The following is a 25,555-nucleotide window of genomic DNA, read 5'->3' as shown; positions in this document are numbered from 1 at the left end:
TCTTCAAACGTGGTTGGTCGGTAATTCCAAACTACAAGCATCACAAGAACATATTGAAATGACAGCTGTGTATAGTTGGTCCAGGTTGGACTACAAGAATAACGCTTTACCACCTATTAGATTATCTTATGATATTAAGGGCTCAGGATTGTTTTTAAGAGTATTAAAAGGGATTTTAAAAAAATTAAAAATTAATTTAAACTTTTAATTTTTTTTAAAATCACTATATTTTACAATAGACTTTAAAAAATAACAAAGGAATAACATTTTAAAATTTAATTTTAAAAATTAATTTTATAATAATTCTATATATATCCTTACATATGTTATAAAAATTTAAAATTATTCTTATTAATTAGGGAATTAGGTTATAAAATTTAAAGAGTTATTCTTGTTACCAATTATATTAGAATAACAAAATAAAAAAATAAAATTAATATAAAATTATTTAATTCAATTATTAATTATTATATATACACAATAAAAAAATATTTTATATATATGTAAATAAATTTTGTTTAATATTATCCTCATCTCAATCATCTATATTATTACAACAGTTGATTTTATCAAATACGTACAGCTATTTTTAAAACATACAATTCTTTGAATTAATTTTCTTTACAATAACTGATCATTTTTATAGCACTTCTAATAGTAATTATTTTAAAAAATATAACATTACCAAAATGCCCTAAAAATGTTTAATTATTGCATAACATCTCAAGAACCTACTCAGAGCATATGGGACTTTTATATAGCTTATTGTCGGTCATAACCCATAAAGATCAACATCATTTCCAAAATAACTACAATCACATCTTTATTCATCCAAGAGCTCGTGGCAAAAGCTCTGGGAGCAAAACAGAATTTTCTCATCCTACCGGGAGCAAAACAGAATTTTCTCATCCTAACCTTGTTCTCTGCTTTTTCTTCCAAGGTATATTACATCACTGTCGTTTCGAAGATGTGTATAACACATTCAACTCCTAAACAACAATGCCATTGACAGTATTGCCACTGAACCATACTCAAAATAACATATTTCCTACAGCCAGGTCGCCGGTTCCAAGTCCACATAAGAAACACAGGTCCCGCTTGAATCACTCAAGCACCATTAGTGTGTTTCCTTCTGCGCATACCTGTCCAATTCAAAACTTTTATAAGTACATAGAAGAATCTGGCTCACCTAGAACAGGAAAATGAAAGCACACTGGCCTATGTAAGCAAGTCTTATGGGTAAATGTGCAGCATGCAGATAATAAGGTTAATATGAATTGGCTGATGCTATACTTGGCTGCATGTGGACGAGTATGTGAAATAACAAAAAGCAACAAAAGAACAAACATTTTGGTCTTGAATCAGCAACATTCGAGTAACGACATTGACTTTCTCTGGGAACTCACAATAGCTTCAGATTCTGCAGCTAAGCATCATGAATCTGATTGCATATTTAAAACACAAAGGTTCAGACAATGGTACCAGACCTCTTTCAGTCAACCATGGCAACTCTTGACATATCGAAAGAGCTAGATATTTAAAGGTGTAAGCAATGTATGGGTCATGTGTTCCTGACATTTGTCTATTTGGACCGAATTCCAGTTCCCAAGAATAATACGATAAAATTTCATATAAACACCATCAGGAACAAATTAACTAGCAATGTCACACTGTTTATCATTTAATAATCTCTTACTTAAAGAATTATGATATTCATCACACAGTCTATTATTTAACTAGTAATAATCTCTTCTTACTTAAAGAATATTGATATTCATCAAAACACAGACAAGAAAGCAGATATCGGTTGCAAGTCCATTTTGTTAACCATGCAGAGGCGTAGATTACCTGAAGAGGTCTTACTCCAGAGGACATGACCATCAACACCAGTTAGGTGTTCATCATCAAGGCGCTTCCATGTTTTGATTGACTTGACATCTCCCCAGCCTCTCTTCTCTGTTTTCTCCAAACTGGCTACAACCACCCTTGCCCTCCTCTCCCATCCAGCCTTTCCATAGGCATGGTATCCAAAACCCCCACCATAACAGAGTTGTATACCAGTAAGCCGGCCACAGAAATCATTGACATGATCATGGCCTGTGAAAACAGCCTTCACATCCCCTGCTGCAACCATGGTTGTGAAGAAGCCTGAGTTCACAGAAGCAGAGCTTATGCCTTCTTGCCTCACACCTGTGAAGTTTGATTGATCAAAATATGCAAATTCAGGCAATGGGATGTGAAAGTAAACCAGCCCTGGTGCAGGTGCTTTCTGAGCTGCTGGCTTGCTCATGTATGCCCTCTGCAGATAAATTGGAAAAGGTTAATCCATATACTGTCAAAGAGCCATAAAACCAAATATAAATGATGTTATCTACTAACTGGGGATCCTAGAGAATGCCTCATAGTGTTATTAGGCTTGGTGAGCTATTCCACACAATTGGGAATCTAAATACCCTGCAATTATCAAAATTAAGCATTTACGTTGCATAACTTACATGGAACATCTATGGGCAATTCACATTCTCTATAGAACCTGCATAATAATGTTGAAAATATGTCCCTAAGATAGAGCATATGACTAAATGAGACTTGCGCACCATAAACTTTTGAAATGGCATACAAGTCAATGTGATTTAAACCAATACACTATGCCAAAAGAACAGTAAGGAGCGAGGTTAGTACCTGAAGTCTGGCAGAAGTTTGCTCGAACCAAAACTGCTGAGAGGGTTTGATCCAACCATAGCCAGGAACAGATGGAACAGTTGAATAATCTCCGCTGTCAAGGAAGTAGAGATTAAGAACTGATTTGTTTTCGAAACCTGAACCCTTAACACCACCAATCTCCAAGTTATAGTTCCCAAAACCATCGATTATGTGTGCATCCGAAGGATTGACTTGAGACAAAGTGTTCTTCAGCGTCACAATATGTTTCATCACTCCTTCCCTTGACAAAGTGGATTCTTGGTCGTGGTTACCCAAAACAGCTACCCATGGGATGTTTGATGCAATTGCAGGGGCAAACGCAGCATTCAAAGACTTTGCTGCGTCTGTGGCATCAAATCCAAAGATATTATCACCTGTTGTATGAGAAAAAAAAAACTTCAAAAAGTGATATTGGGTACAGAAACAACCAATATTAGGCAACCGACGTCACTATTAAGTATTGTGACAGTATCATTGGTGGATTTTGCTTCATTAAATCCCAATCTTCAAAGTTAACCTTGTGGATTTACATTAGCAGCTGGATAGAATGACTGACAAAATAGCGAGAGTTACTCTTTAACCACTTCTTCTTCTTGTTTGGGAAACTTCGGCATAATTTTTATTGAGTAATAAGTATCAATAAGTTCATGCAACAGTTTAAGTTAATTATAATTTAGCTAGAATTGTAATAAAAAAATAATGAGAAATACCGGGGTTTTCAATTGGCCAAAAATCCTAATTAACGGTAACCAGTACAAAAATTATAGAAATCGAATCAAACAATTTTTTTTTTTTTTTGGTTTAAATTTTAATCAAAGGAAACGGGAAAAAGAGGGAGAAAAGGAAAAAAGGGTACCAGTGAAAACGATGAGGTCGGGCTTCTCAGCTGAAATCATGCGATTGATAAAGGCAGTGGTGTTGAGATCAGAGCAACCAGCGACCTGACTCGGGAGTACATCCAAACAAGGCGTCGTCTTGCCGTTCGCAAAATGCATGTCCGCCACTTGTAGAATCTTAAACTCGCCGTTTTGTCTAAACCGCAGCTTCCTCTCTTGTTTCGCATTCACAGCCAGGGTTGGTGCAATACACAACAGTGTAAGTACCGCCACGATCACCAACGCTGGTTTCTTCTTTCGATGCACCATCATCTTGACAGCAAAAGGTATTGTATTTTTGTATCTCCTTTGCAATTTCAGATTGTAGTTGACTCGACGATCATCAAAATCAACTCACCTCCACTGCGCTTAATAAGTGATTGAGATTGAAATGCCCTCCTCTCCGTTGACGTTGACGTTGACGTTGGCGTTGGCGTTTCAACTTCGGTGACAGTAGGAGTCTGTGACGGCTTTGGTTCCTATGACTAAAAGGCAGTAAGTAGTAACTTTACAGGAAGCAGAATTTATTATCATTTACCTTCTCTGCTTCTCCGGAGGTCCTTTCACAAGTTCGCTGATTAATGACATGACCAAACTTTGGCTTATATAATTATTTATTGGGTCCCCTAAAGCTAAAATTAATGTAACTATTAACTAACAGCTACCCTGTATAATTTTATTTAGTCCCCTATTTAATTTATTTTTGAGTATTATAAACTTTCATTTAACTCCTTATACTCTGTTTTATTTCATTAAAAATTCTTAGAGTACGAATTCGCCCCTATAATTTTAAATTTTTAAAATAATCTTTATTTAATTAAAAAATATAATAATAATAATTATTAAATGAATTATAATTATCAATATAATTATAAATTTTAAATAGATTATTATTATTAATAACAAGAATAAAAAGTGTTATAATTAATTAATCTATTAACAATAATTAATAATAGTTTTTTTGTTAAATTGTTAATGATAATAATTAATGATAATTATCATTAATAATTAATTTTTGAATAATAATAACAATAATTAAAATATAAAATAATAATTATGATAAAAATTAATTAATGATTTTATAGTAATTTGTTACAATTTAACTCATTTTAATTTTTATTTAAGACAAAGTAAATATATAAATGGTAATACAACTCATTCTAATTACAATTTCTACAGTTCAAGTAAATTAATTATAACACTTTTTATTCTTGTTATTAATAATAATAATCTATTTAAAATTACATTTATAATTATAATAAAAATAATAATTATATTTATAATTATAATAAAAATAATAATTATATTTATAATTCATTTAATAATTATTATATTTTTTTAATTAAATAAAGGTTATTTTGGGATTTAAAATTATACTGGGTGAATTGGTACTTTAAGAGTTTTAATAAAATAAAACAGAATATGAGAGACTAAATAAAATTTTACGATCTAAAAAGTTTTATAATACTTATAAATAAATTGTAAATAATATAGATTATAGGGTGCTCAATGACATTTGACGGGGCAGCTGTAAGTTACATTCACTATAAATGAGGCGGACCCTTATTTATTTATTCGAAGTTGGATTTTTATGAGCTTGAGCATATTTGAGATTGCTTTAAATTGTGAAATAAGTGATTATTGGATAATTTATCACTTAAAATATATATTTGATAATATTTTTTGAAGTATATTATTTTAAAAATATGATTAGTTAAGTATATATAATAAATAAGTATTCATTAAATAGTGGCTGGAACCAATATTTTAAAATCTAATTATTTAGATTGTCAAAAAAAATTCTGATCATTTAGGATAAAATATTTAAAATGTCCTCCTTAAATTATTTTTATTTCAAAATTACTCTTATTTTATTTTAGCTAAAATCAAATTATGCATCAATGTTATGTATCTTTCATGGAATATAACCCTAAAATTTCTTTCATAAAGATCAACGCTGATAGACTGAATTTTCTTATTTAAACATGTGCATTTTTACGCGCATTCTTTATTCAGAAGTGTCATCGAACGTACTTTTAGAGCATGGAAACAAAAATAAAGAATTGCAAAAGATATGCTAAGATATATATTCAGAAAGTAAGTAAAGATAGTAATTGTAATTATAACATTGTATAAAAAGTTTGTTTGGCATGATAATTATTTTGAAGAAATTAAAAATGACTCGAATTTTGTTCTAAATGAAGGGACAGACATGGAGGTTGTTATTCAAGAAGATGATCATGTAGTGATGTTCTTGAGATTGAGAAATGGAGAGATTGAAAAATAATATTTCAACAAGTTTAATCAGTGAATAGTATTTTCATTTATACACACATATATATAGAATTACATTTCTAAGAAATAGTTTGATGATGATAGTTTTAAATATTTTTTATCATCCGAATATTCTTTCCATGAATCTACTTCCTTAGTTATTTATATTTTTTAATTTAATTAATTAATTTTTTTTAAAATTAAAAAAACACTTATTCATCAATTTAAAAATAATATATTAATTTTTGTGTAAATTATGTATTGTATATAATAATTTTTTGTGGTAAAAAAATATTTATAAGCTGAATTTATTGCAAAATGAAATAGTTAATGAAAAAATTATGTAAAAATGTAATAAAGAAAATAGACATGCTGTAAAGAAAATAGATATGCTGTAAACAAATAAAAAAGATGAAGAAGAAGAAACGAAGAAAGTTTAGAAGAAGAAGAAACCATAAGAGAAATGAAAAATAAAAAGAAAATAAAAAAGAGAAACAAATTCGGTTATTAATGTTTTATTAGCGGCTTTCCATTTTATCTTAGTGCCGTTTCACTAAACGGAAAAAATTAACAATTTATTATCTGTTTGTCTATTTTTAGAAATTATATTATTTTTTAATAATTATTAAAACACGTGTTACTCAGACGTTAAACCTTATATAATATTTGAAAGGTTAAAAGTACTCGACCACATGACTGTTTATTAGCGTGTGGCCATATGGCGCGAAGAAAAATGAGCCTAATTTGTCTTTTTCTTGTTTTCGCTTATAATTTTCAAATGCTCTTTTCTCTTTTTCTACTTCCGGTGGACACTTTAATTGCATTTCTATTGCTGTTGTTTCTTTTGTTCTTCTTGTTCTTCCTTTTTGAATGAGATCGATTCCTCTATAGAAATGGTTTTTACCATTCGGATCATCTCAAAATCCATGGCACCAACATTAAAAAAAGGGAAGAAAAATAGAGGGAACAAGAGAATCACTCTCATCACCCGTTCTCAATGAATAATTATGCCGTAGTGAAAAAAAAGAAAGAAAGTACTATGCTGCACTCTAATCCAGTGTATTAGGGTAACCTACATCACAATGCTGTATTTCAGAGTGGTATGATAATGTGTTCTGGCTTCCATACTCATTCTCTGTTAATTTTCCATCCTCGTGAGCTCGTGCTGGGGAACTAGAAACATCTCATAGCAAAAGAATGCATCAAACTGCATGTAGTAACACAATCAATTTCAGTTTTGTGTAATCGACATCCTTCTCAAAAGTGATTACTCTAATCTCAATTTGAGTACTTTTAATTACGTATAACATGCAAAGCAGTAACGATGATGATACGGAATTGTGTAAATACCTATAGCACACAAAGCAGCAGTGATCCTTGGAAGTACAGATGAAAGGGAATTGTACAAGCGGATTCTATAAGATAACAAGGCCATAAATATCTGACATGTAGGCATGGACAAGAGCCGGGCTTCCTGCTTCCAGGTGATACCTAGGATTCCAATCCCCCACTAGTTCATGCCTCGCATTAGTTATTTTTAGCTCAATAATCATAGAAGCAATGGGACCAAATGCATTGCAGCTAAATTATGCCACCATTTGTTATTTGGAACCGCTATGATTTCTGAAACAAAAGTCAACCCACCCCCCCGGCCCCCCCGCGCCAAAAAAAAAACAAAGGTTCCATCCAGCTATGATGATATATGGGCTGCCAAACATTGGTTTCCTTCATCATTCAACTTAAAATATAAGTTCCTCTGCTTGATTTGACAGTTTAAATAACCCTTCTAATGTCATTTCGCATCAAAGCAACCGGAGATGATTTAAAACACCAATCACATAGGAATCCTGTGCTCCCATCATTATAAATCTTTCATAATACAGATGAAAAAGGACACTTTTATGCAACTTAATGCAGTTACCTAATTGACTACACACAGAATAGCATCCATCTTCTTTTAAATAAAACACTGAGTACAAAAGCAAGTGCTAGAAATATCTAAGACAGAAACACAGAAGCGGGCAATAGAAAGAAATACCATTCGAGTTTGAAACAAAGTGAAATATTAAATCAAGTACTCTTGTATTTCTCTGCTACTGCAGATGACTTGAACCAAGGTACCCAAACCGATGTTGTCTTCTGATACAGCCTGTATGCTTCAGCTCTATGCTCTTGTTTTACCATCCGCTCTTCAACAAGTATTGTCACATAGGCTAAGCACATGCTATTGATGAGAGACCCAACAGCGGTCCATCCATGGCCCAGGCTCCATGAAAGTACAACTAATCCCCACCACCACAACTGCTCCCCAAAGTAATTTGGATGCCTTGAATAGTACCAGAGTCCCCTATCAAGATTAAGCACCACTGGCTTTCCAAGTTCTTTCAGCTTTTCATTTCTACTAACAAATTGATGGAGTTGAGTGTCGGCACAGCAAGCAATAACAATGCCACTCAAACAGACAAGGACAGCGACAAAATCCCATATACTTAATGGCTTGTCGACCGAATGAACAACATAGAAGGGCAGACACACTCCAATTAGAAATACCTGGAAATGAAAGATATATCAACAATCTCCTTTGGGAGACATCACATGAAGTTTGTGTAAAATTTGACGGACTCCAAGAAGGGTTTTACCAATCCAACGTTTAGATGCCCTCGGCCAGTATTATAAATCATCTGACATTTGCCCAAAAATAAAACTCAAGACTCATTGCAGCATTTGGTCAAGCACTTGCTCCCAAGTTCAGAAATTTTCATATTTTATCCAACGGAGGGAGGGGGGTGGGGGGGAGGGAGAGAGAGAGAGAGAGAGAGATTAAAAAAGATTTGGAATAACCTGTTGTGAGAGGTAGACGGCGAAGAAAGAAACCCACCACCAGTGTTTGCCATACTGAGAGCGCATATCGTTGAAGCGCCAGTCTTCCCTGGCACCCCACTGCCATTTCTCACGCCGCATGTAGTTATGACTCAGCCTTAAACTCCACACCCATGTTAACGCTATGACTACTTTCGACCTCCAGTGATTATATTGGCCCAAACTCAATGGGTGCGTTGCAAAGAAATGAACAAGCATCACCGGTATCACAGTCCAGTACAAATCTATCATCTGCCATGCAAAGCAAAACCACCATATATAAGAGAAATAAAGTCAACAAGTAGCAGAAAATTAATGAATTGAAAGAGAGGCGATAGATGCACATGCACTGACCCAGTTGCTGTTCTGGATGAGACTGATGATCCAGAAGAGGACGTTGACGTTGAAGAAGAAGAGAAGATTGGCTAAAAGAAGAGGGTGGTGATAGCACCATGACCTAATTGGATATTGATTTGTCTGACGTTCGTAATCGTAATGGTGGTTAAGCAATGAAAGATGCAACAGAATGGAAGGAAGTGGGGCTAGTAATGCAATCACAGCGTTCTTCAAGTTACTACGACCCATTGTTGATTGCTGAAGCTGATGAATATGGTCAATAAATTAGAAGACAGACTTATGTTATATATATAGTCACAGATTCTTCATGATGCTCTCTCTTAATCTTTCTTGCACAGTGCGGTGATCGCTGACCAGGTGATGGTAATTGGTGGTTCCCCACTGTTAATCATAACTGGTGGTCAACACTTCGTTCAATTGTATTTGTTCTGTTCATTGCCAGTTAATTGATTTTGCTTTCTTATCTCCTGCAAATCCAAAATATATTGCTTTTGATTCAAAAGTTTTAACGAAAATCTCATTTGAAAAACTAAGATTAAAAATTGATAATTTCAAAATAACTCGTGATATGTTTTTAACAAATTTGAAAAATTGTGGAAGGTTTTTTTTTTTTTAATGAATTTATAAAATTTTTAAGTATCTCCAGATTTTACCCTTTTCTTTTAAAATAAACCCAATATTATGCGTTCAGTTTATTAATTAATCCAAACTTTTTCCATTGGATTGAAAATCCTAAAGCACTATCCGTGAGTAATTACTTAGCAGTAAAATACTGACCATGCTTGTCCGATTAAGTATATCATAGCAATGCAATGATAACTCAGGGGGCGTGCAACAAAAATCTTAGCCAACTAATGGAGATTCAAATAAGAGTAACAATATAATGATCAGTTACGACATTTGTCACCACGCTGTCAATAATGATGCTTGCGGCCAAAAGTGGTGTGCTTAATCATAATCCACTCACATGGCCGTCAATTAGTCCACCGTAAATATGTTTTTTAAAAAAAAAAAAAAAAACCACGCCACTTACTGGTCCCCTCCTCCTGCCTCTCTCAACTCTTCCAAATCTCCGCAATCTTCGCAAAAAGATAGCTAAACAGCTGCAATACACGGCTGCCACGCTTAAGCGACGGGATCATGATGACGGCAATCAAAAGCGGCTCGCTGCACTTTATGAACTTAAAGCAAGGCTAAGGGTCCACGATGGGGGGTAATACTTATCATAGTTAGCATGTATCGCATGCATTGGTTCGCCAACAAAGCAAAATAGTGATAGAAAACGTTATGAATATGCAGTGTCATTCAGACAACTCTGCACTGATACTCTTCGTGGGCTACAATGGAGGCAGAAAAAGGGGATGAAAAATTGCTGAACTAACCCCAATGATGTCATCCCATATATAGCTATTAGCAAACTCGCAACAAGGACTGTGACTAAACGAAGAAACAACCCAACATGAAACATCTGAAGGGACAGAGAGAGAACTCCAACTTAAAATAAAAAAGATTTCAATTATCTTGACACAAACTAAGATGGTTCAAACAAATCTCTATTATCTGACATCCAACTTAATGACTTATAGCTTTCCTGTTTGTTCAGCGCGTAGCCGATAGGAACTGTTACAGACTCTATAACTAATATCCGCATAATGCAGAACTAATAAATACAATAAACAAAATATTCAGAAGCAGCTCAATAAAGAACCATAAGATGACGATTACGACTGAAAATTGGCGAGATCAATACATGCAGTTCTCAGTAAGGCTTCTTATCCTTTGCAATATCACTTTTTATTGCTCCTTCAATCCATTTCAGGATGAGCCACTGCAACATGAAAAGACAAGACCAGCATACAGAAAATTGGTTATGCTAACCTCAGTCAACTGAGATCCCAAAAATTATGGAAAGCCTGATCCAACCCCAGAACTTAGAATGGCCAGCATGTTTTGGACAGTAGAAAGAGAAGAAGTAAATAATGAGCTTTACCTGAAGCCCAATAACGGCAGGGATCCACATTTTCCCCTTATCATCAGAGCCAGATCCGTCAATCAGCTTCTTGTCAACTACAATAGATTTGCTCTTATTTGTCGCAACATCTGTGATCCCTTTAACCAAGGTTGGAATCCACGCATTACCATTTGGAAGAATCTATCATTAAAATCACAACCAATGTATGAAAAGTCAAGACAATCATATATGTGATGTATGGACACTATGAGAGCAGAGAAACTGAACCTTCTCATCATTCTCATTTTTACTGCATCTGCCGCTGTTCTCAACCAAAGCGACTGGAACAGCATAATCCTGTACGCATCAGCAAAGTTAAAAGTTGTAAATAATGGGATCAAAACAGTCTTAAGCATCGCAGGAAATAGTAGTTATTCAAGATATTCAGCTGGAAATTTGACTTTGAAGAACACATTCAGTTTGCAAATAATATTTGTCAAGATTGACAGTACTTCAAGAATATTTGCAGACCATCAACGGTTCTTTTTATTTCACACAGTTTTTTTAACACAGATTGCAAGTTCATTGACCGAAGAAGAATAAATTGGACTAGATGGAATATTGGTTTTTTTTTTTTTTCCCCTTTTTCCCCCTTCTCACTGGCACCTGTAGATTTATGCTTTCTCCTCTCCTCTCTATTCAAAGTTTCTTTATTAATGATAAGTTTTTCACTTTCATAAAGCTACAACATGCCATTTTCACATTTCAAATGGTCTGGCATCATGTTGAAAAGAAGAGTTGAACTCTATCTCTAACATCTTGTGGGTGTGCCACTGTTTTCCTAGGACCATTTGGGGTTTAGTACAGTGCTTTGCAGTGCAAGTTTCCTCCTATTTCACTCATTTGATTGGCTACTTCTTTACATTTTGGTGATAGGCAAAAGGAACACAACATCCACTGATACCAAAGGCTTGTGGCAACTTGCTGGAGGGAGAGTAAAAAAGAAAAGGAGATATCACTTTGTCAAAGATTCTCAAGTATAGCAGTAACTATAAGGAGGGACGAAAAAGAAGGGAAAAATGTTAAGAGAGGAGAAGAGGGAGAGAGAAAAATTTTTTGAAATCAATGTCCCATGTCATCTATTCCTCATCATACATTCTTCCTTGATGACCCTTGATGCACTGTACTGCAGTGTAGCACTATACACACTGCAGTATAGTACTATTATTATATACACTGCAGCGCAGTGAATCAATGCAGTCAAGGTAAATACCAGTCACCTTGAATAGGGCCTTGCTGTTGTAACTATACTACTAGGCATAGCAGTGTAGGTAAATATGAATCACCTCAATACAATGAAATGTAGTACTGTATTAAGCACGCACACATTTAGCTACTCCCATCTTCATTGAGAGTGAAAACAGTTATAAAACTCTGGTTCACTCACAAAAACTTTCACAACTTTCAAGCGATAGCAAACTTCCATATCCAGCTTATCCCGCATTCAAATGAGAAAAGGTTAGCTTATTGTCCATGTCTGCCTCTCTGTAGTCTTTACTCATCTATATTGGTGTACCTCCTAAAAGAAAGATCTTTTAAATCATTAAATAGTCAACAAAGAAAAATTTACCTCAAATTCATGTTTCCCGAGTCCAGCTCCTAGACGAATAGTCTTTAAAAGAGCATCGGATCGTTTAGAGCAGTAAACATCATAGTTCAGTCCATCAGGAGGGCAGAGTTGTGCATGAGTGAGAACAAGTAAACTTTTGCGCCATATTTGTTTGCCAAAAGTTCCGGTGACAGCCTTAATAATTTGTCTATCCAAGTCATCTACTCTATATGCATCCAAACGGTCAACATATAGCAGAACATCTATGGTCTTATTCAAAAGAAACCTGCATCACAAGTCCCCAATTATTAGCGACAGTAATCATGTTCTAATCCTACAATGCAAAAGTTCACTATCAAATCCAAAACCATATAGCAAGCAAAAATTCGACATCACATTCAAGTACAGACCCTTTAATCAACTCAAGAGCTTGGTAATTAACATAACCAGCCTCTACAAGGCCTGGAGTATCAATGATGTTCAATGTGAAACCTCCTTTGGAACGAGAAACCATTACTGGTCTCAGCGCTTCGGACTGCAAAACAAACAAACAACAGTAAGAAAATAGAACCTAAAACCCATCAATCAAACACTTATGCATCCAGATAATTGGTTAATCTAATACGTGCCTGGAAAGAATTAACAGTGACTACTCGTTCACCGATAACAGAATTCACAGTTGAAGATTTTCCAACACCACCTTTGCCCATGACAAGAATTGTCAACGTGTTTACATTCTGCAATTAACAGCAAGAATACTAGGCTAATTAATGGACATTAAGATAAACTAAAGGATAATAAAAAAAATCAAGAACAAAATTTCAAACCTCTTGCTTCAATTTGGACAGTAATTCGATCAATTTGTTCTGAGTTGCAGAAGGAAACTGTTGAAACCCCGCCCATTCACGAAGTAGAAGAGACCCCATTGATTTCTTCCTAATCAAACGAGAACAAAGAGTAAAAAACGCGCGAATTATACAAAAACAACAGAATTACTTACAAACCCTAGAAAGATACAAATCCCTTCAACCAAAAACCCTAAACCCTGAAACCATGTAGAAAGTAATTTGATTTTAACTTACGGGCTGTTTGCGTAAATGTTGTTTCTTCTTCTAGTTGCGTCCAAACTGAGTGAGTAAAGCCGTTATCTTCTTACCTCGCCTGGGTGGTCGGACTTTACAGTGTTTGTATTTTCCGCCCAGCAAAATTTCGACCGACTTAATTTCTTCCTCAATTAATTTCGAAAAATATTATTATAAAAATCATAACTTAATTTGCAATCACTATTTACTTAAAATAAATAAATAAACAATAATGTTTCCAAAGAGATCACAGTCCTGAAACGAAAGTGTGTCTAGCCACTAGGGCTTGGCTTGTAGTTGGTAGTGAGAGTTAACAGACGCTATTATTATAAATTTATAATTTCCTTTAAAAATTAGTGAGGGTAATTTAAGTTTAATAACATTATAATTTTGAAAAATAATTAATGTTAATTGTACTATAATTTTAAAATTTATTTTCTGAAAGTACGTAAGTTTAAAAACCAGTCGTATATATTTAGTAAAAATATAATTGATTCAATACATATAATGTTTAATAAAATTTATTTACACATGTATTTATAAATATGTATATGTAATTATTTTTATGTGCATGTATTATAACTGATAACTAAAATAATAATTTTTATTTCATTAATTGTATTTTTTTTTACTTTTATCTTAATTAATTGGTAATAATAATAATAATCTCTTTAAATTGATGATTTTATTTCCTAATTGAATGAGAATAATTTTGAAGTTATATATATATGAAATTATATCAAGTATAAAACTAATTTTTAAAATCATATTTTCATAAGTTACTATTCCTTACTTTTCAACATTTGATGTAAGATGAGAATATTTTGCTAAAAGTGGTTCTTAAAAAAAATTACCAGACACCAAAATTATCTTTTAATTTTTTAAAAGTAAATTACTTTTAAGTCTCCTAATAATAATTCAAAATAGGAGATTATAAATTTACATATTAGTAAATTTTAAATATTAAAAAAAATACCAAATATTTTTGTGCAAGCTAACCTGATATAATATGTTCGATTGAATGAAAACACCAAATGGTTCACGTGATATTTGTAAAAAATAATATGGCATTATATCATTGATTGAGGAAAAATATGAAATAAGTCAGATAAATCATGCGGACGGTGTAGTATTTTCATTCAACCATCTATATTATATTACACTAGTTTACACAAAAATAATTTACATTAAAGTTTGTAGATGTATCATTACTCTTAATAGTTAATAATATTGGCAGGTTGTAACCAATTAAAAATTTAACTCATATTAGTTTGAGGTATTATTGTCAAAGAGTAATGTTCTACATATATAACGGAGATGCACGGTTCGTATCCCTTCAACTGTGTAAGCCTACTATTATTATATTGTCATATAGACACTTTAATTTTACACAACTTTTCAGTATTTGAATTAGCTATCTATCAATGAAATTAAATATTGAAAAATGATATGAACTTTACTTAATTTTCACTATCTATCACCGGCGAAGCAAGTATAGGACCAATTGAGGCACATGCCAAAGCTGGCTTTGGAAAAATTTGAAGAGTAGTTTTAAATCAATCCATAATTACTTTGAATTTGTGATAATGCCGCAGCTCAGTATTAAAAATACTAAAATTGTCTAGATACTTTTGAAGAGTTTCAAATTTAACATTCACTAAAAAAAATTAAATTTATTAGTTATTTTGATTTTATAAACATGAATTAGCGACGCCTCTATAAAGATAAAAGATATTAAAAAAAAAGTAATAACTAAAAAAAATACAAAATTATATAAAAAAAAATAAGTTTATCTATTTTCCCTCTCGTTTAGGGTTAGTAAAATTCGGATGCGGATTTAGATGTAGATGCATACAGATCCGCATTTCTCTATGCAGATCTGCAAAAAAAATGCAGATTTGGATGCGGGTAATATCCACAATGGATGCGGACGGATATTCCGGATATCTAGATCCGCAAAAATTAAAATTTAATAATTTAATATATAATTTAAAAATTCAATAATTTACCTAATAATATCAAATAAAATTCAATCATAATTTAACATGACTAGCATATAACATCATCATAAATTCACAAATAAATTTTAATTTTTAATATATATTTTTTATTTAATTATTTATTTAAAATAAAATATAACTTGATTTAGATATTCAATTTTTTAAATGCACTTGCATTCGGATCCGAATCCGTGCAGATCTTGATTTCCTACATCCAGATCTTTCGGATGTCTCGGATCCAGATTTTATTGTATATTATTGTATACAATAATAATTGTGCACGTGAAAATATTGTGTATTATTGTATTGACAATGAATCCATCATATATTGTTGTTTTCAAAGCACATAAACTTGCAGGACAACGGTAATTAGTAAAAATCTATCAAGAAATAAAAATAAAAATATGGTTATGGTGTCATATATTATTATTTAAATATTTTGAAATTGTATTATATGTTTAGAAAAAGATAAAAGTTTTAGATGGGGATAAAAAACTTTACGAGCTAAACATCTGATTTTACGCTTTATTATTACTCGAACGGTCCAAAATGTCTTTATACTTAGTTAAACTGCATTCATGGTTTGTATTATACGTTTAATATGTCCCGGCTGAAACAAGTTTCTGGCTACTAAAATTATAAATGACATATCATACAAGTTCATAAGTCCAAAGGAAAAATCTTACAATATACCATTTATCTGTTCGAACTACAATCTACATGTCGTGCATGTTCTGTTGCTTTGTCATTTGTCGTAAAGATAAAAAATCGTCTGACATATCATCTATTTTATGGATACACACACGCACAATATGATTTATATATTCATTTATAAACGACGCATCTTGCATAACATTTTTAATTTTACTAATTCACTGCAATAAATAAAAAATATTTTTTAATCTCTAAAAATTAATAAATTAATAGTAAGATATTTAAATTTTTTAAGTGAATTTAATTAATAAGTCTAATCTGCTACTCAAAACGGACACTACTTTCTATGGAAGTTTAAGTGGCTCCTTTTACGAAATTTAATGTTATTTTTGTAATTTTTGAAAATTTTATTATAATTATAATTATTTCAAAAAACCGTCTATCTACATACTGTCTTCCCTAAATTATATTCCCTAAATGCCCCCCGTCCTCTGTTCTTCCCCGGTAGGACGCATATAAAATCTACACTACACATGATAACTGAAACCTCGAATCAAATTTGTAAGAGCCAATAATGTCGAGTAGATTGTTCAAGAAAGTTGTCAAAGAACAAGAACAGCAACAGCTAGAAGAAGAAGAGCAGCTGAAAGACGATGAATCAGAGTCTCCTGATTCGGCTCCTCGTTCTTCCATAAACCCCTTCGACCTCCTCCACGACGGTGATGATGACCCGGACCAGGTCTTTTTCTCCGACCTTAATTATTGTATATTATAAATATTCTTGTTATTGTTTTTTACGGGTTTTTAATTGTTATATTCATTGCTATTGTTATAAAATTGGAACTGGATTTGGGCGTATATATACGTTTTTTAATTGGTTCATCGGAATTACTGAGAAATATTTTTCTGAGTGATCAATGTTTGTGAAGGTATATACCTAGGTATCTCAGAGGAACTGATGTAAGTTTAATTTATTGATATGCTTAATCTCTTGTGCCAATAAGAAATATTATTGGAAGGTGGTGGAATTTGGTTTGATAAGATGACTACAGGAGGCTCTGTCAATTGTTGAGCTGCTCTTTTGGTGTCAGTATTGTTTGTTCAGTTGGTTTTGTTTCTTGTTTATGTCTCCTTTACCTTGCTCCTGATATGCCGTATGTTATTTTTTGAATGATGCTTATTTTAGATGTCTTTGTAATGTTTTTCCTATCTTTACTGGCTGTGACAGAAAGGCTTTATGCATCTCCTGCTCAATGCACGCTTTACTTGTTACAGTTAACAATCAGTACTTTCTGTATTCTGCAGGAGACAGAGGTTGCTGATGAAGCCTCGAGCAGAGATGGGGATAAGAAGGAACTGTCTGCACAGCAAAGTACCAGAGATGTTGTACCAACATCCAATCAGAAGTCAAAGAAAAAGAAAAAGAAGAAAAGCAAGGAGGGTTCTACTTCAAATACTGATAAAGCTGAATGGCAATTGGATGAGGATTTAGATTCTTTATCTTTGGGTATTGACTCTTCTACTAATCAACCTGGGCCTTCAAAAGCTAAACTAGAGAATGCTAAAGTTCGTAGTAATGTAGTAAAACAGCATCCACCTTCTGTATATCAAATAGATCCCAAGTATTTGAATGTTGAAAATGAGCTGCGAAGAATATTTGGATCCAAAGTGGTGAAGTCATTTGAGAGAAATCAACAGAGTGGCAGTTCTAGACCAGTGCGTGGGGCAAGACGTGTCACTCATCATATTAGAAAGACTATATTAGTCTCTCCATCTGACCATTGGCCTCGTTGGGACGCAAGTTTTTCAATGGAATTTCTGGAAAGCAAGGATGGATACAACTACTTCAGGTAAATTTTAACCTTGGCCTTCTTGGCCTTCTTGGCTTGCTTTATTTGATTTCACTTCTTGAGGCTGTCTATTCTCCCCTTTTGCTTTATCTTTCTCCCAAGTTGGGTTTAAGTGAATGGACAAACAAACATTGGGTTTAAGCTAATTGAAAAATAAACATCAGGTGTCTTCGTTATCATTTATGGAATGGACCTACTTTTGCAGTGCATGTAAGCACTGACTTTTCTATTTGCAGTTGTAAGCGAAATTAACTTGGCTACATACATTAGGAAATGTTAAATGGCCATTTCCATTACTTGGATTTTTCTCTTGAGACTGTTATTTGTCTGGTCCTCTGTTTATTACCACTTGCCTTTAGTAAAAGCTTTATTGCAGATGCACTTATTTGGAGTGCTATGCTCTTTTCCATCTCCCCACCCTCCTCTGGCTTGTATCTCATTTTTAACTTGGTTTATTTACAAATGCTCATCCCCATTTTCAAGATCATGTGTTTGGCTGAATATAATTTTGATTTTACATCTGTGCTGTTTGTCTTTGTGCATTTGTGTAGATATGTCCACTCACCTACTTATGGTCAAGCTCAGAGAGCATTTGAAGCTGCCCAAGCTATTCACGATCTCAATGGTGTAGCAAGTGTTTTGATGTATCATCCTTATCATTTGGATTCATTGATAACGATGTCGGACTATTTTAAATTTGTGGCTGAACATCAGATGGCTGCAGATGCTGTTGCGAAGTGTCTATATGCCTTAGAATGTGCATGGAATCCAATGTTCACCCCTTTGCAGGGGAATTGCCAATTGAAATTCAGCCATGAAACAAACAAACCATTGTTCAAGGCACTTTTCACTCACATGATAAACATGGACAGACGTGGCTGTCATCGATCTGCCTTGGAAGTGTGCAAACTGTTACTTTCTCTTGATTCTGAAGATCCAATGGGGGCCTTGTTCTGCATTGACTACTTTGCTGTAAGGGCTGGGGAATATTCATGGTTAGAACAGTTCTCTGAAGACTATAAAAGTGATAATTCTTTGTGGTTGTTCCCCAATTTCTCATATTCCCTTTCTATTTGTCGGTTTTATCTTGAGCGAGAGCAAACGTCACAAGATGCTCATAAAGATAATACAAAGGCTACTTCAGCTGATCTTATGAAGCAAGCTCTGATGCTTCACCCTTCAGTTCTTAAGAAACTAGTGGCAAAGGTACCTTTAAAAGATCAGGCATGGACAAAAATACTTGCGCACAGTTACTTCCATTCAGATGAAACCAAGATCCCCTCCTTGGATCACCTGATCAATATATATGTGGAGAGGAGCTATATTATATGGAGGCTTCCAGATCTACAAAAATTGCTTCGAGACACCGCAAAGCTGGTTATTGAAACATTGGAACACAATAGAAGTGAAGCCAAGGACTGGGCCTGTGTAAGAGAGGAAGCATTCTCATCTGAAAAAAATGAGTGAGTAATTGAACTCTTTAGTTGTTATCTTAATTGCTGTTGCTGAACCTTTCTTTTGGGGAATTTTTACTGTAGATTGCATGTGTGCTCTTTTCCTCAATTTTTAAATTACTGTTTGTTGAATCAAATTTGTGGCCATGGTGTGATGTTAACTTAAAGAGTTATCCGAATTAGCATTGTTGCCGAATAAAATTTTTGCTACATCTCATTTTTTTCCCCAGTTTAGATTATACAAATCAATTTGTAACAATACAATTTGTTTTTTCAATTCTTTTTAACAATGTAATTATTTGTCTTGGAGTTGACATGATTAAATTTTTTTCTTTGCCAGGTATGCTCATTTATTGGTTCAGGATTTCTCTGATGCAGTTTCATCTCTTCCACCTGATAACCTACAAAACTTTGTGGTTGATGCAAGGATGGGGGAAGCCATGCATAATGCGATCCACGCCGGTAATCCTCATGACGTCGGCCAAGCTCCACCCCCACGTGATGTTGCAAATCGCAATCCTTTGGCTGTCTTGTTTGAGTCAATGCTTCCTTGGGTTAATTATGGGGATGGAGGAGATGGTATTGCAGCTGATGAGGACTACCAAATTAATGGGCATTTTCAAGAGAATCAGGAAGATTGAGTGGCATTGAGGTTAATGCTTCAAGCAAAAGTTTCCCTTTCCTGGTTTGGTCACTGTTGAATATCCATTACTTGTAAAGATTTTGATAGGGCATCTGAGAGGAACTTGCATGTAGCAAGTGATCTGTCCAGCCAATTTTACCTAGCTATTTGTTATCCTTAGATTTTATGCTCAACTGGGTGTGGAACTTGTTATGAAAGTCGATTTAGTATATTTTCTTTACATAGCATTTCAACAAAGTGATTATACCAAAGCAGAGGTGTCTTCTGTGTTTGATAAATGCACCATAGATTACTTGAGAATTGTTTTGTTTAAGTTCATTAGTTAAACCAAACACTCGCAGATATGCAAGCAAATCATGGCGGACTTCAGACTTATTTTTCTCATCCTCTTCACCTTCAAAAGTTGTGCACGATAACATTTAAGAATTTCCTAGCATGTTACTTAAGGCCTGTGACTGGTATTCTGCAAGTTATGACACAAAAATATGAATCCACTGCTGAACACTTGTTACATCACAAATTTGAAATCACGATTCCACACCCCAAGATTTTAGAGCCTTTAGAGAAAGCAAGGATAGGAACTAATGTCAGGTAGCTGTAGAGTTGACAGGCTCATTGTAATCTTTAGCGATATTTCCAGCAATTGTCGGAGCTGAGGGAAGATCAGAGCCATTTGTAGTCCCCTCTTTTGATTTATCATCATCCTTTACAGCCAGCATGACCAAGACAACAAGTAGCGGATAGCTCACTGTAGTAAGTGACCAATTTATGATCAACTGAGAGAGCAAGGAGACCTTGTGTGTGTCAACTTGCCAAGCGACTGCAGCTCCCGCACTTTGCACTCCCTTATAGAACCCGGTATACCTGCAATTCACACGGTGCCAAGAAAATAAATGAGATAAGGACAATGTGATCACGGACAAAAGCTTGCTCGAGTAAAGTCAAAGAATACCTGCTGAGGGTCTCAGAATCATCAGCCAGCGCTCCAATCACCCAATAAACCATGCTTTGAAACATGGCATCAAGTAACCCATAGCTGAAATACAAAACAAATGGTCCCGCAAAATCATTGCCGGAGGTTTTGAAATCCAATCGTTTAGGGGGATCATCATGAGAGTAATTCAACTGGCTGGCAAGGCCACCACCCCAAATTGCAGTCCCAAATAAAGCAACGATCCCAATTCCAACTAAACCTCTTGTCCTTAGACTTTGGAAACTGAAGTCCATCACGTACCCAATTCCAACTGATCCCAACATTTGAGCACCCCAGTAGAAGACATTGTTCAATCCTCTAGTCCTCAAATTGAACATCAACCCATTAACGTTGTTGAACTGGTAACTGTAGAAGAAGTTGCTAGCCCATGCAGCAGGGAAGAGAAGAAGCATCTTCCAGTTACGAAAGAGTTTCAAAATCTCAATGGCCTCGGTGGAGACTTTTGAATACTTAATGTTGGTGCATCGGGTACCATCATCTCTAATCACACGACTAGGAGGCAAGATTGCAAGTGAAAGAGCAGCACCGGCTGACATAAAACACATGAATGCAATGTAAGTTTTGTCATTGACACTTTCAGCATCAGTACGGTGATAATTCATGATGAAAGGAATGAGGCCACCAACGACACCACCCATGTTAAAGATACTCCAAAACAGAGAGATATAGGTTCCTTTACGGGTAGCAGTTGGATACGAAGTCATGATTGCGCCTTGTCCAGCCCAGAGAAGGCCTGCGCCGATGCCAAGCACTGCACCAGCAACAACGGCAAAGGTCTGATCGTGGTGGTGGTTATAGTACAGGAAAGAGCCTGCATAGAGAACATAGGTGGAGCAGCCAGCAGCAAGGGTCACTCGGGGTCCAAAGATGTTATAAACGCCTCCACCAAGGATTCCAAATACGGAAAAGGTGGTGTAGAGAGCGGTGTTGGCGTTGTTAGCGGCTGTTGGATCAAGTTGCCCCCCGCCTCCCATGCCAGAGAGGGCGTTGAACATGCCTGGGCAGCAGAAGCATACTAGACCTATCAGGCTAACTTGAACCAAGGGTGAGTTGTACCTGAAAAGAGAGTATTTTGGTGATATTTGTATCGCTGCTGCTTCCTCGTCGCCTTCAAATCCCATGATTGTTATGCTACAGGAAGAGGATGGGGATGATCAGATAGAGAAAAGTATAGAGAGGATCTGATTTGAATCTTTAATTTGATGATAAGGGTAAAGATATTGTATGTGAATCGAATTGGATCTTACTTCTTGTCTTATATTGGAGGGGAGCCTTGATTTGGGTGAGAGAATATTTTGGATTTGCGTTCGTATTGTTTTTAAGGATGTTGATTCCCGTTAGTAACTATGGGTGCCTATCATGAGGCTTTCTTAAATTCTTGAGTTGCTGCTATGCCAGCCTGTCATTGACTCACTCCCCTTGTTACTAGGCCAGCGGCTTGATAGTTGTTATCATGCCAGTGTAAGCGTATTGGCTTTTCCTCGAGTTTTGTATGACAACTTCTGCTAAAACTTCTATCTGAAAACATGAGAAACAGACAGAAAGAGCCGGAACTATTGTCTGATACGTTTGTGTCCAACCAAACCCAAAAGAAAATGACGTTTAATTCGTGAAAAAAATGGCCAGGACTAAAGACTTATTAAAGACACTCTTTGGTAAACTTTGACTTACAGTCTTCTCCAAAAAGGTAAGCAAACTCTTCATCACACCGTTTAATATTATGTCCGAAGAACAAGCTAAGATTACAACAACATGGTGTCAATAAGGATAGACTTTCATCCCAGCATTCTATTTCGGAACAGAACATCAATCAATTTCAATTTCAGATCCACATTTCTATTTGTATCGGTCATCCTCAGTACACTGCCAGGCCTGCACATGGTTACATCACATTTGGAACAATATCTTGCAACTTGTCAACTATTCGAGTGTCCTTTCAGAGACTGCCACATAGGAAATTTCTGCTGCACAATGCTCATGCATCTTGAACTTCTTTCTGGAACAAGTTGCAGAATAAATAATGATCATCTTTTCCGGCAGATTGTCATGCCATCTCCGATAGGAACCTTAGAATTCAAAAGGTTTAGGATAATATCAACTAAAGGGGCTATTGGAACTTGCTAAAGAATATACAGAGAACACATATACTCACCATACTAATGCTTACACGCTCGTCCTCCATTAGATTTTTATTAAAATTCCTAATGCTGATAGTCTTAGCATCATTTACCTATTAAGAAGTATCATTAGAACAGTAGGCTCTTTTTTTTCTAGAGAACAAAGCTTTTACAAATATAGTCAATAGTTTACCATCTGGTCAGCAACTTTTCCATGCCAAAGGACATTATCAATTACGATGATTCCCCCAACTCTGATCTGTAACAACTAACAAGAGATTAACAGTTACACCCTTACAAATCTGTGATCCGGAAGCAAGGGAAATTATTTAACAAAGGAATAAAAATAAATGAGTAGAAGGATCTCGAACAGGCTATTGAGGACCACATTTCAGTCTTACCAGTTGCAGCAACAATTCAAAGTACTCCTGGTACATCCTTTTTTCAGCATCAACAAATGCAAAATCATAGCTGCATAAAAGAGTAAATATGTAAATATTTTAATATTTGGCTGCCCAAAAAGATTTTGGGCTGTGGGAGTAGCAATGACTAGCCGCACAAGAAGAACTCAGTTTAGAAGAGGGAAAAGGTATCATATTATGATGGATAGACATGATTTTCAGTAAAAGAGAATCCTTACTACAGGCCTACTGTTTCTTGCGAGTAGAAGAGTTGAATACTACTATTGGGTAAAAATGGAACATAACACAAATATTGCTTCACCTGGAAGCTTCGCCATTCAAAATCAGAGCTTTTAGGGAATCTGCTGCTAATCCATGCTTAATTTTTACCTAATTTCAACAAATTGTCTCAGAGCTACTCAGATGTGTCATAAAAAATAAGATTATACATGTACTAGTACACAATTGTCAACGTAGAACATGGAGTTGTATAAGCTAGTCTCTACCATCTGCAGATGCCACAAATTTCAAAATACATAGCAATGTTAGAACAGATATAAAGAGATACTACCTTATGCGAAACACCAGCTCGCTCATAATACTTTTTTGCAACCTCAAGAGACCTGGCATCTCTTTCACAAGCAACAAGACAACCAGATTCCGGCAGCACTAGTGCAATAGCCAATGATGAGTATCCCTGAAGAATAATATAAGCATATTCATATCAGCAAGACGGCAAGCTGCTATGACATTAAATTACTCTGCAAAAGACATGAAATTCTATGCAACAACATTTGAGCAGAAAATCTAAAGCTGGCCAGACGATGAACAATACTGATATTCACAACTTACAGAAAACAGCGAAAGAATTGAAGTGGAATAGCTAGATACACATACAGTATACACACCAACTTCTATACACCGTTGTGCACCGAGAATCTGTACAAGCATTGCAAGTAGCTGTGCTTGATCTGGCGAAACCTTTATAAATAAACAAAATATGTAGCCATGCAGGCAATATTCAGTTAAAAATCAAATGACAACATGTAGTGCCGCATATAATAATGTGCATCAAAATCCTAAACAAAGAAGCCACAGAATGATAAACCTGCATCTGGCTACCACGCATACCAGCAGTCTCTTCCCGCAGTTGACGCAAAATCTGAAGCGCCAACATCCACATGTAAAAAATAAAATTAACCAAAAAGAAGAGAAATCTTTTTTCTTTTTCTTTTTTTCCTTTTGGGGGGGGGGGGGGGGGGGGTCGTTGGCGGGGGCAAACTATAAAAGAAAAACGAGGAAACGACGCCGTAGGGAGTTGCTCACTGATGGAAAGGAATGGACGGTACGTACCTCGGGCTCACGAACATTTCGGAGGATGTAGTCGTAAAGGGGAGGAGTTACACTGATGACTTGCTTGTTGCTGTACTTTTCGTCATGGGCAGAGGAAACACAGCAGTTTGTGGTGAACTGATTCTTAGTCTTAAACTTGCAGGGTCTCAATCTCAATCTTTCAGATAAGGGAAAGGAATGGAATTTGGCAACCGTTTTTTCAGTTTTCAGTAAAACAAAAGCAAAACGATTCGCCACCAAGCTGCTCGCCATTTGCTCAAGCAAGCAACGATTTTGTTTGTTGCAGATTGAGATTGGGTCTTGTCATTATTGCGGTCGGGCCGGGCTGGGCTGGTGGGTTAAATTCACTAAAGAACATTCTTGCCACGTAGGAAAGTAA

At 35.0% G+C, this 25,555-nt stretch overlaps 6 protein-coding genes across 10 annotated transcripts; 1 reads left to right on the top strand and 5 right to left on the bottom strand.

Moving 5' to 3' along the window:
- Positions 1-735: 735 nt before the first annotated feature.
- LOC18046983 (probable inactive purple acid phosphatase 29) lies at positions 736-4,142 on the bottom strand. 2 transcript variants are annotated; one of them, XR_002906663.1, is made up of 5 exons: positions 3,560-4,142; positions 2,683-3,077; positions 1,849-2,299; positions 1,348-1,441; positions 736-1,142 (listed from the first exon to the last, which is right to left on the bottom strand). XR_002906663.1 is itself a non-coding variant. In XM_006444614.2 (4 exons), the coding sequence occupies exons 1-4, from the start codon at positions 3,849-3,851 to the stop codon at positions 1,108-1,110; spliced, it is 1,173 nt and encodes a 390-aa protein (XP_006444677.1). In that variant the 5' UTR covers positions 3,852-4,142; the 3' UTR covers positions 736-1,107. The 2 variants fall into 2 exon arrangements, 1 of the variants encoding a protein (XP_006444677.1); XM_006444614.2 differs by lacking the exon at positions 1,348-1,441.
- Positions 4,143-7,666: 3,524 nt separating this feature from the next.
- LOC18046982 (uncharacterized protein C594.04c) lies at positions 7,667-9,444 on the bottom strand. Its single transcript, XM_006444612.2, has 3 exons — positions 9,066-9,444; positions 8,694-8,963; positions 7,667-8,402 (listed from the first exon to the last, which is right to left on the bottom strand). Exons 1-3 carry the CDS (start codon positions 9,294-9,296, stop codon positions 7,923-7,925), a joined length of 981 nt encoding a protein of 326 aa, XP_006444675.1. The 5' UTR covers positions 9,297-9,444; the 3' UTR covers positions 7,667-7,922.
- Positions 9,445-10,542: 1,098 nt separating this feature from the next.
- On the bottom strand, positions 10,543-13,998 carry LOC18046981 (translocase of chloroplast 33, chloroplastic). Of its 2 annotated transcripts, none has more exons than XM_006444610.2 (8): positions 13,711-13,998; positions 13,456-13,564; positions 13,258-13,365; positions 13,039-13,163; positions 12,650-12,914; positions 11,308-11,376; positions 11,059-11,220; positions 10,543-10,896 (listed from the first exon to the last, which is right to left on the bottom strand). In XM_006444610.2, the coding sequence occupies exons 2-8, from the start codon at positions 13,552-13,554 to the stop codon at positions 10,828-10,830; spliced, it is 897 nt and encodes a 298-aa protein (XP_006444673.1). In that variant the 5' UTR covers positions 13,555-13,564; positions 13,711-13,998; the 3' UTR covers positions 10,543-10,827. The 2 variants fall into 2 exon arrangements, with proteins under 2 accessions (XP_006444673.1, XP_024045054.1); XM_024189286.1 differs by having other exon boundaries at positions 13,456-13,560.
- Positions 13,999-16,805: 2,807 nt separating this feature from the next.
- On the top strand, positions 16,806-20,535 carry LOC18046980 (transcription factor 25). Its single transcript, XM_006444608.2, has 4 exons — positions 16,806-17,103; positions 17,670-18,214; positions 18,766-19,677; positions 20,009-20,535. Exons 1-4 carry the CDS (start codon positions 16,939-16,941, stop codon positions 20,307-20,309), a joined length of 1,923 nt encoding a protein of 640 aa, XP_006444671.1. The 5' UTR covers positions 16,806-16,938; the 3' UTR covers positions 20,310-20,535.
- Positions 20,536-20,585: 50 nt separating this feature from the next.
- Positions 20,586-22,889, bottom strand: LOC18046979 (UNC93-like protein 1). Of its 2 annotated transcripts, XM_024187845.1 has the most exons (3): positions 22,553-22,889; positions 21,264-22,436; positions 20,586-21,175 (listed from the first exon to the last, which is right to left on the bottom strand). In XM_024187845.1, exons 2-3 carry the CDS (start codon positions 22,424-22,426, stop codon positions 20,899-20,901), a joined length of 1,440 nt encoding a protein of 479 aa, XP_024043613.1. In that variant the 5' UTR covers positions 22,427-22,436; positions 22,553-22,889; the 3' UTR covers positions 20,586-20,898. The 2 variants fall into 2 exon arrangements, with proteins under 2 accessions (XP_024043613.1, XP_006444670.1); XM_006444607.2 differs by having other exon boundaries at positions 21,264-22,889.
- A 52-nt stretch (positions 22,890-22,941) lies between these two features.
- LOC18046978 (O-methyltransferase MdmC) lies at positions 22,942-25,468 on the bottom strand. 2 transcript variants are annotated; one of them, XM_024187846.1, is made up of 9 exons: positions 25,177-25,468; positions 24,932-24,985; positions 24,676-24,804; positions 24,395-24,520; positions 24,146-24,213; positions 23,824-23,893; positions 23,616-23,690; positions 23,458-23,535; positions 22,942-23,371 (listed from the first exon to the last, which is right to left on the bottom strand). In XM_024187846.1, exons 1-9 carry the CDS (start codon positions 25,426-25,428, stop codon positions 23,330-23,332), a joined length of 894 nt encoding a protein of 297 aa, XP_024043614.1. In that variant the 5' UTR covers positions 25,429-25,468; the 3' UTR covers positions 22,942-23,329. The 2 variants fall into 2 exon arrangements, with proteins under 2 accessions (XP_024043614.1, XP_006444669.1); XM_006444606.2 differs by having other exon boundaries at positions 23,616-23,681; positions 24,721-24,804.
- Positions 25,469-25,555: the final 87 nt, after the last annotated feature.

This window comes from Citrus clementina, unplaced genomic scaffold (assembly GCF_000493195.1).
Source record: "Citrus clementina cultivar Clemenules unplaced genomic scaffold, Citrus_clementina_v1.0 scaffold_3, whole genome shotgun sequence".
Taxonomy (NCBI): domain Eukaryota; kingdom Viridiplantae; phylum Streptophyta; class Magnoliopsida; order Sapindales; family Rutaceae; genus Citrus; species Citrus x clementina.
This window is presented reverse-complemented; position numbering and strand designations above follow the sequence as displayed.

Excerpts from the sequence above, each read along its gene's own strand:
- LOC18046982 (XM_006444612.2), bottom strand. The coding sequence starts at position 9,296 with ATGGGTCGTAGTAACTTGAAGAACGCTGTGATTGCATTACTAGCCCCA. Across the intron at positions 8,964-9,065 it reads TCATCCAGAACAGCAACTGG|ATGATAGATTTGTACTGGAC; the intron begins GTCAGTGCATGT and ends TTTGCATGGCAG. Across the intron at positions 8,403-8,693 it reads CCGTCTACCTCTCACAACAG|GTATTTCTAATTGGAGTGTG; the intron begins GTTATTCCAAAT and ends TTTCATTTCCAG.
- LOC18046978 (XM_024187846.1), bottom strand. The coding sequence starts at position 25,428 with ATGGCGAGCAGCTTGGTGGCGAATCGTTTTGCTTTTGTTTTACTGAAA. Across the intron at positions 24,986-25,176 it reads GAAATGTTCGTGAGCCCGAG|ATTTTGCGTCAACTGCGGGA; the intron begins GTACGTACCGTC and ends TTGGCGCTTCAG. Across the intron at positions 24,521-24,675 it reads CAATTCTTTCGCTGTTTTCT|GGATACTCATCATTGGCTAT; the intron begins GTAAGTTGTGAA and ends ATTATTCTTCAG.
- LOC18046983 (XM_006444614.2), bottom strand. The coding sequence starts at position 3,851 with ATGATGGTGCATCGAAAGAAGAAACCAGCGTTGGTGATCGTGGCGGTA. Across the intron at positions 3,078-3,559 it reads CGACCTCATCGTTTTCACTG|GTGATAATATCTTTGGATTT; the intron begins GTACCCTTTTTT and ends CTCATACAACAG. Across the intron at positions 1,143-1,848 it reads CTGGAGTAAGACCTCTTCAG|GTATGCGCAGAAGGAAACAC; the intron begins GTAATCTACGCC and ends TGAATTGGACAG.
- LOC18046979 (XM_006444607.2), bottom strand. The coding sequence starts at position 22,426 with ATGGGATTTGAAGGCGACGAGGAAGCAGCAGCGATACAAATATCACCA. Across the intron at positions 21,176-21,263 it reads GATTCTGAGACCCTCAGCAG|GTATACCGGGTTCTATAAGG; the intron begins GTATTCTTTGAC and ends TGTGAATTGCAG.
- LOC18046980 (XM_006444608.2), top strand. The coding sequence starts at position 16,939 with ATGTCGAGTAGATTGTTCAAGAAAGTTGTCAAAGAACAAGAACAGCAA. Across the intron at positions 17,104-17,669 it reads GTGATGATGACCCGGACCAG|GAGACAGAGGTTGCTGATGA; the intron begins GTCTTTTTCTCC and ends TGTATTCTGCAG. Across the intron at positions 18,215-18,765 it reads GATGGATACAACTACTTCAG|ATATGTCCACTCACCTACTT; the intron begins GTAAATTTTAAC and ends GCATTTGTGTAG.
- LOC18046981 (XM_006444610.2), bottom strand. The coding sequence starts at position 13,554 with ATGGGGTCTCTTCTACTTCGTGAATGGGCGGGGTTTCAACAGTTTCCT. Across the intron at positions 13,366-13,455 it reads TGTCCAAATTGAAGCAAGAG|AATGTAAACACGTTGACAAT; the intron begins GTTTGAAATTTT and ends TGTTAATTGCAG. Across the intron at positions 12,915-13,038 it reads GCTCTTGAGTTGATTAAAGG|GTTTCTTTTGAATAAGACCA; the intron begins GTCTGTACTTGA and ends CTTGTGATGCAG.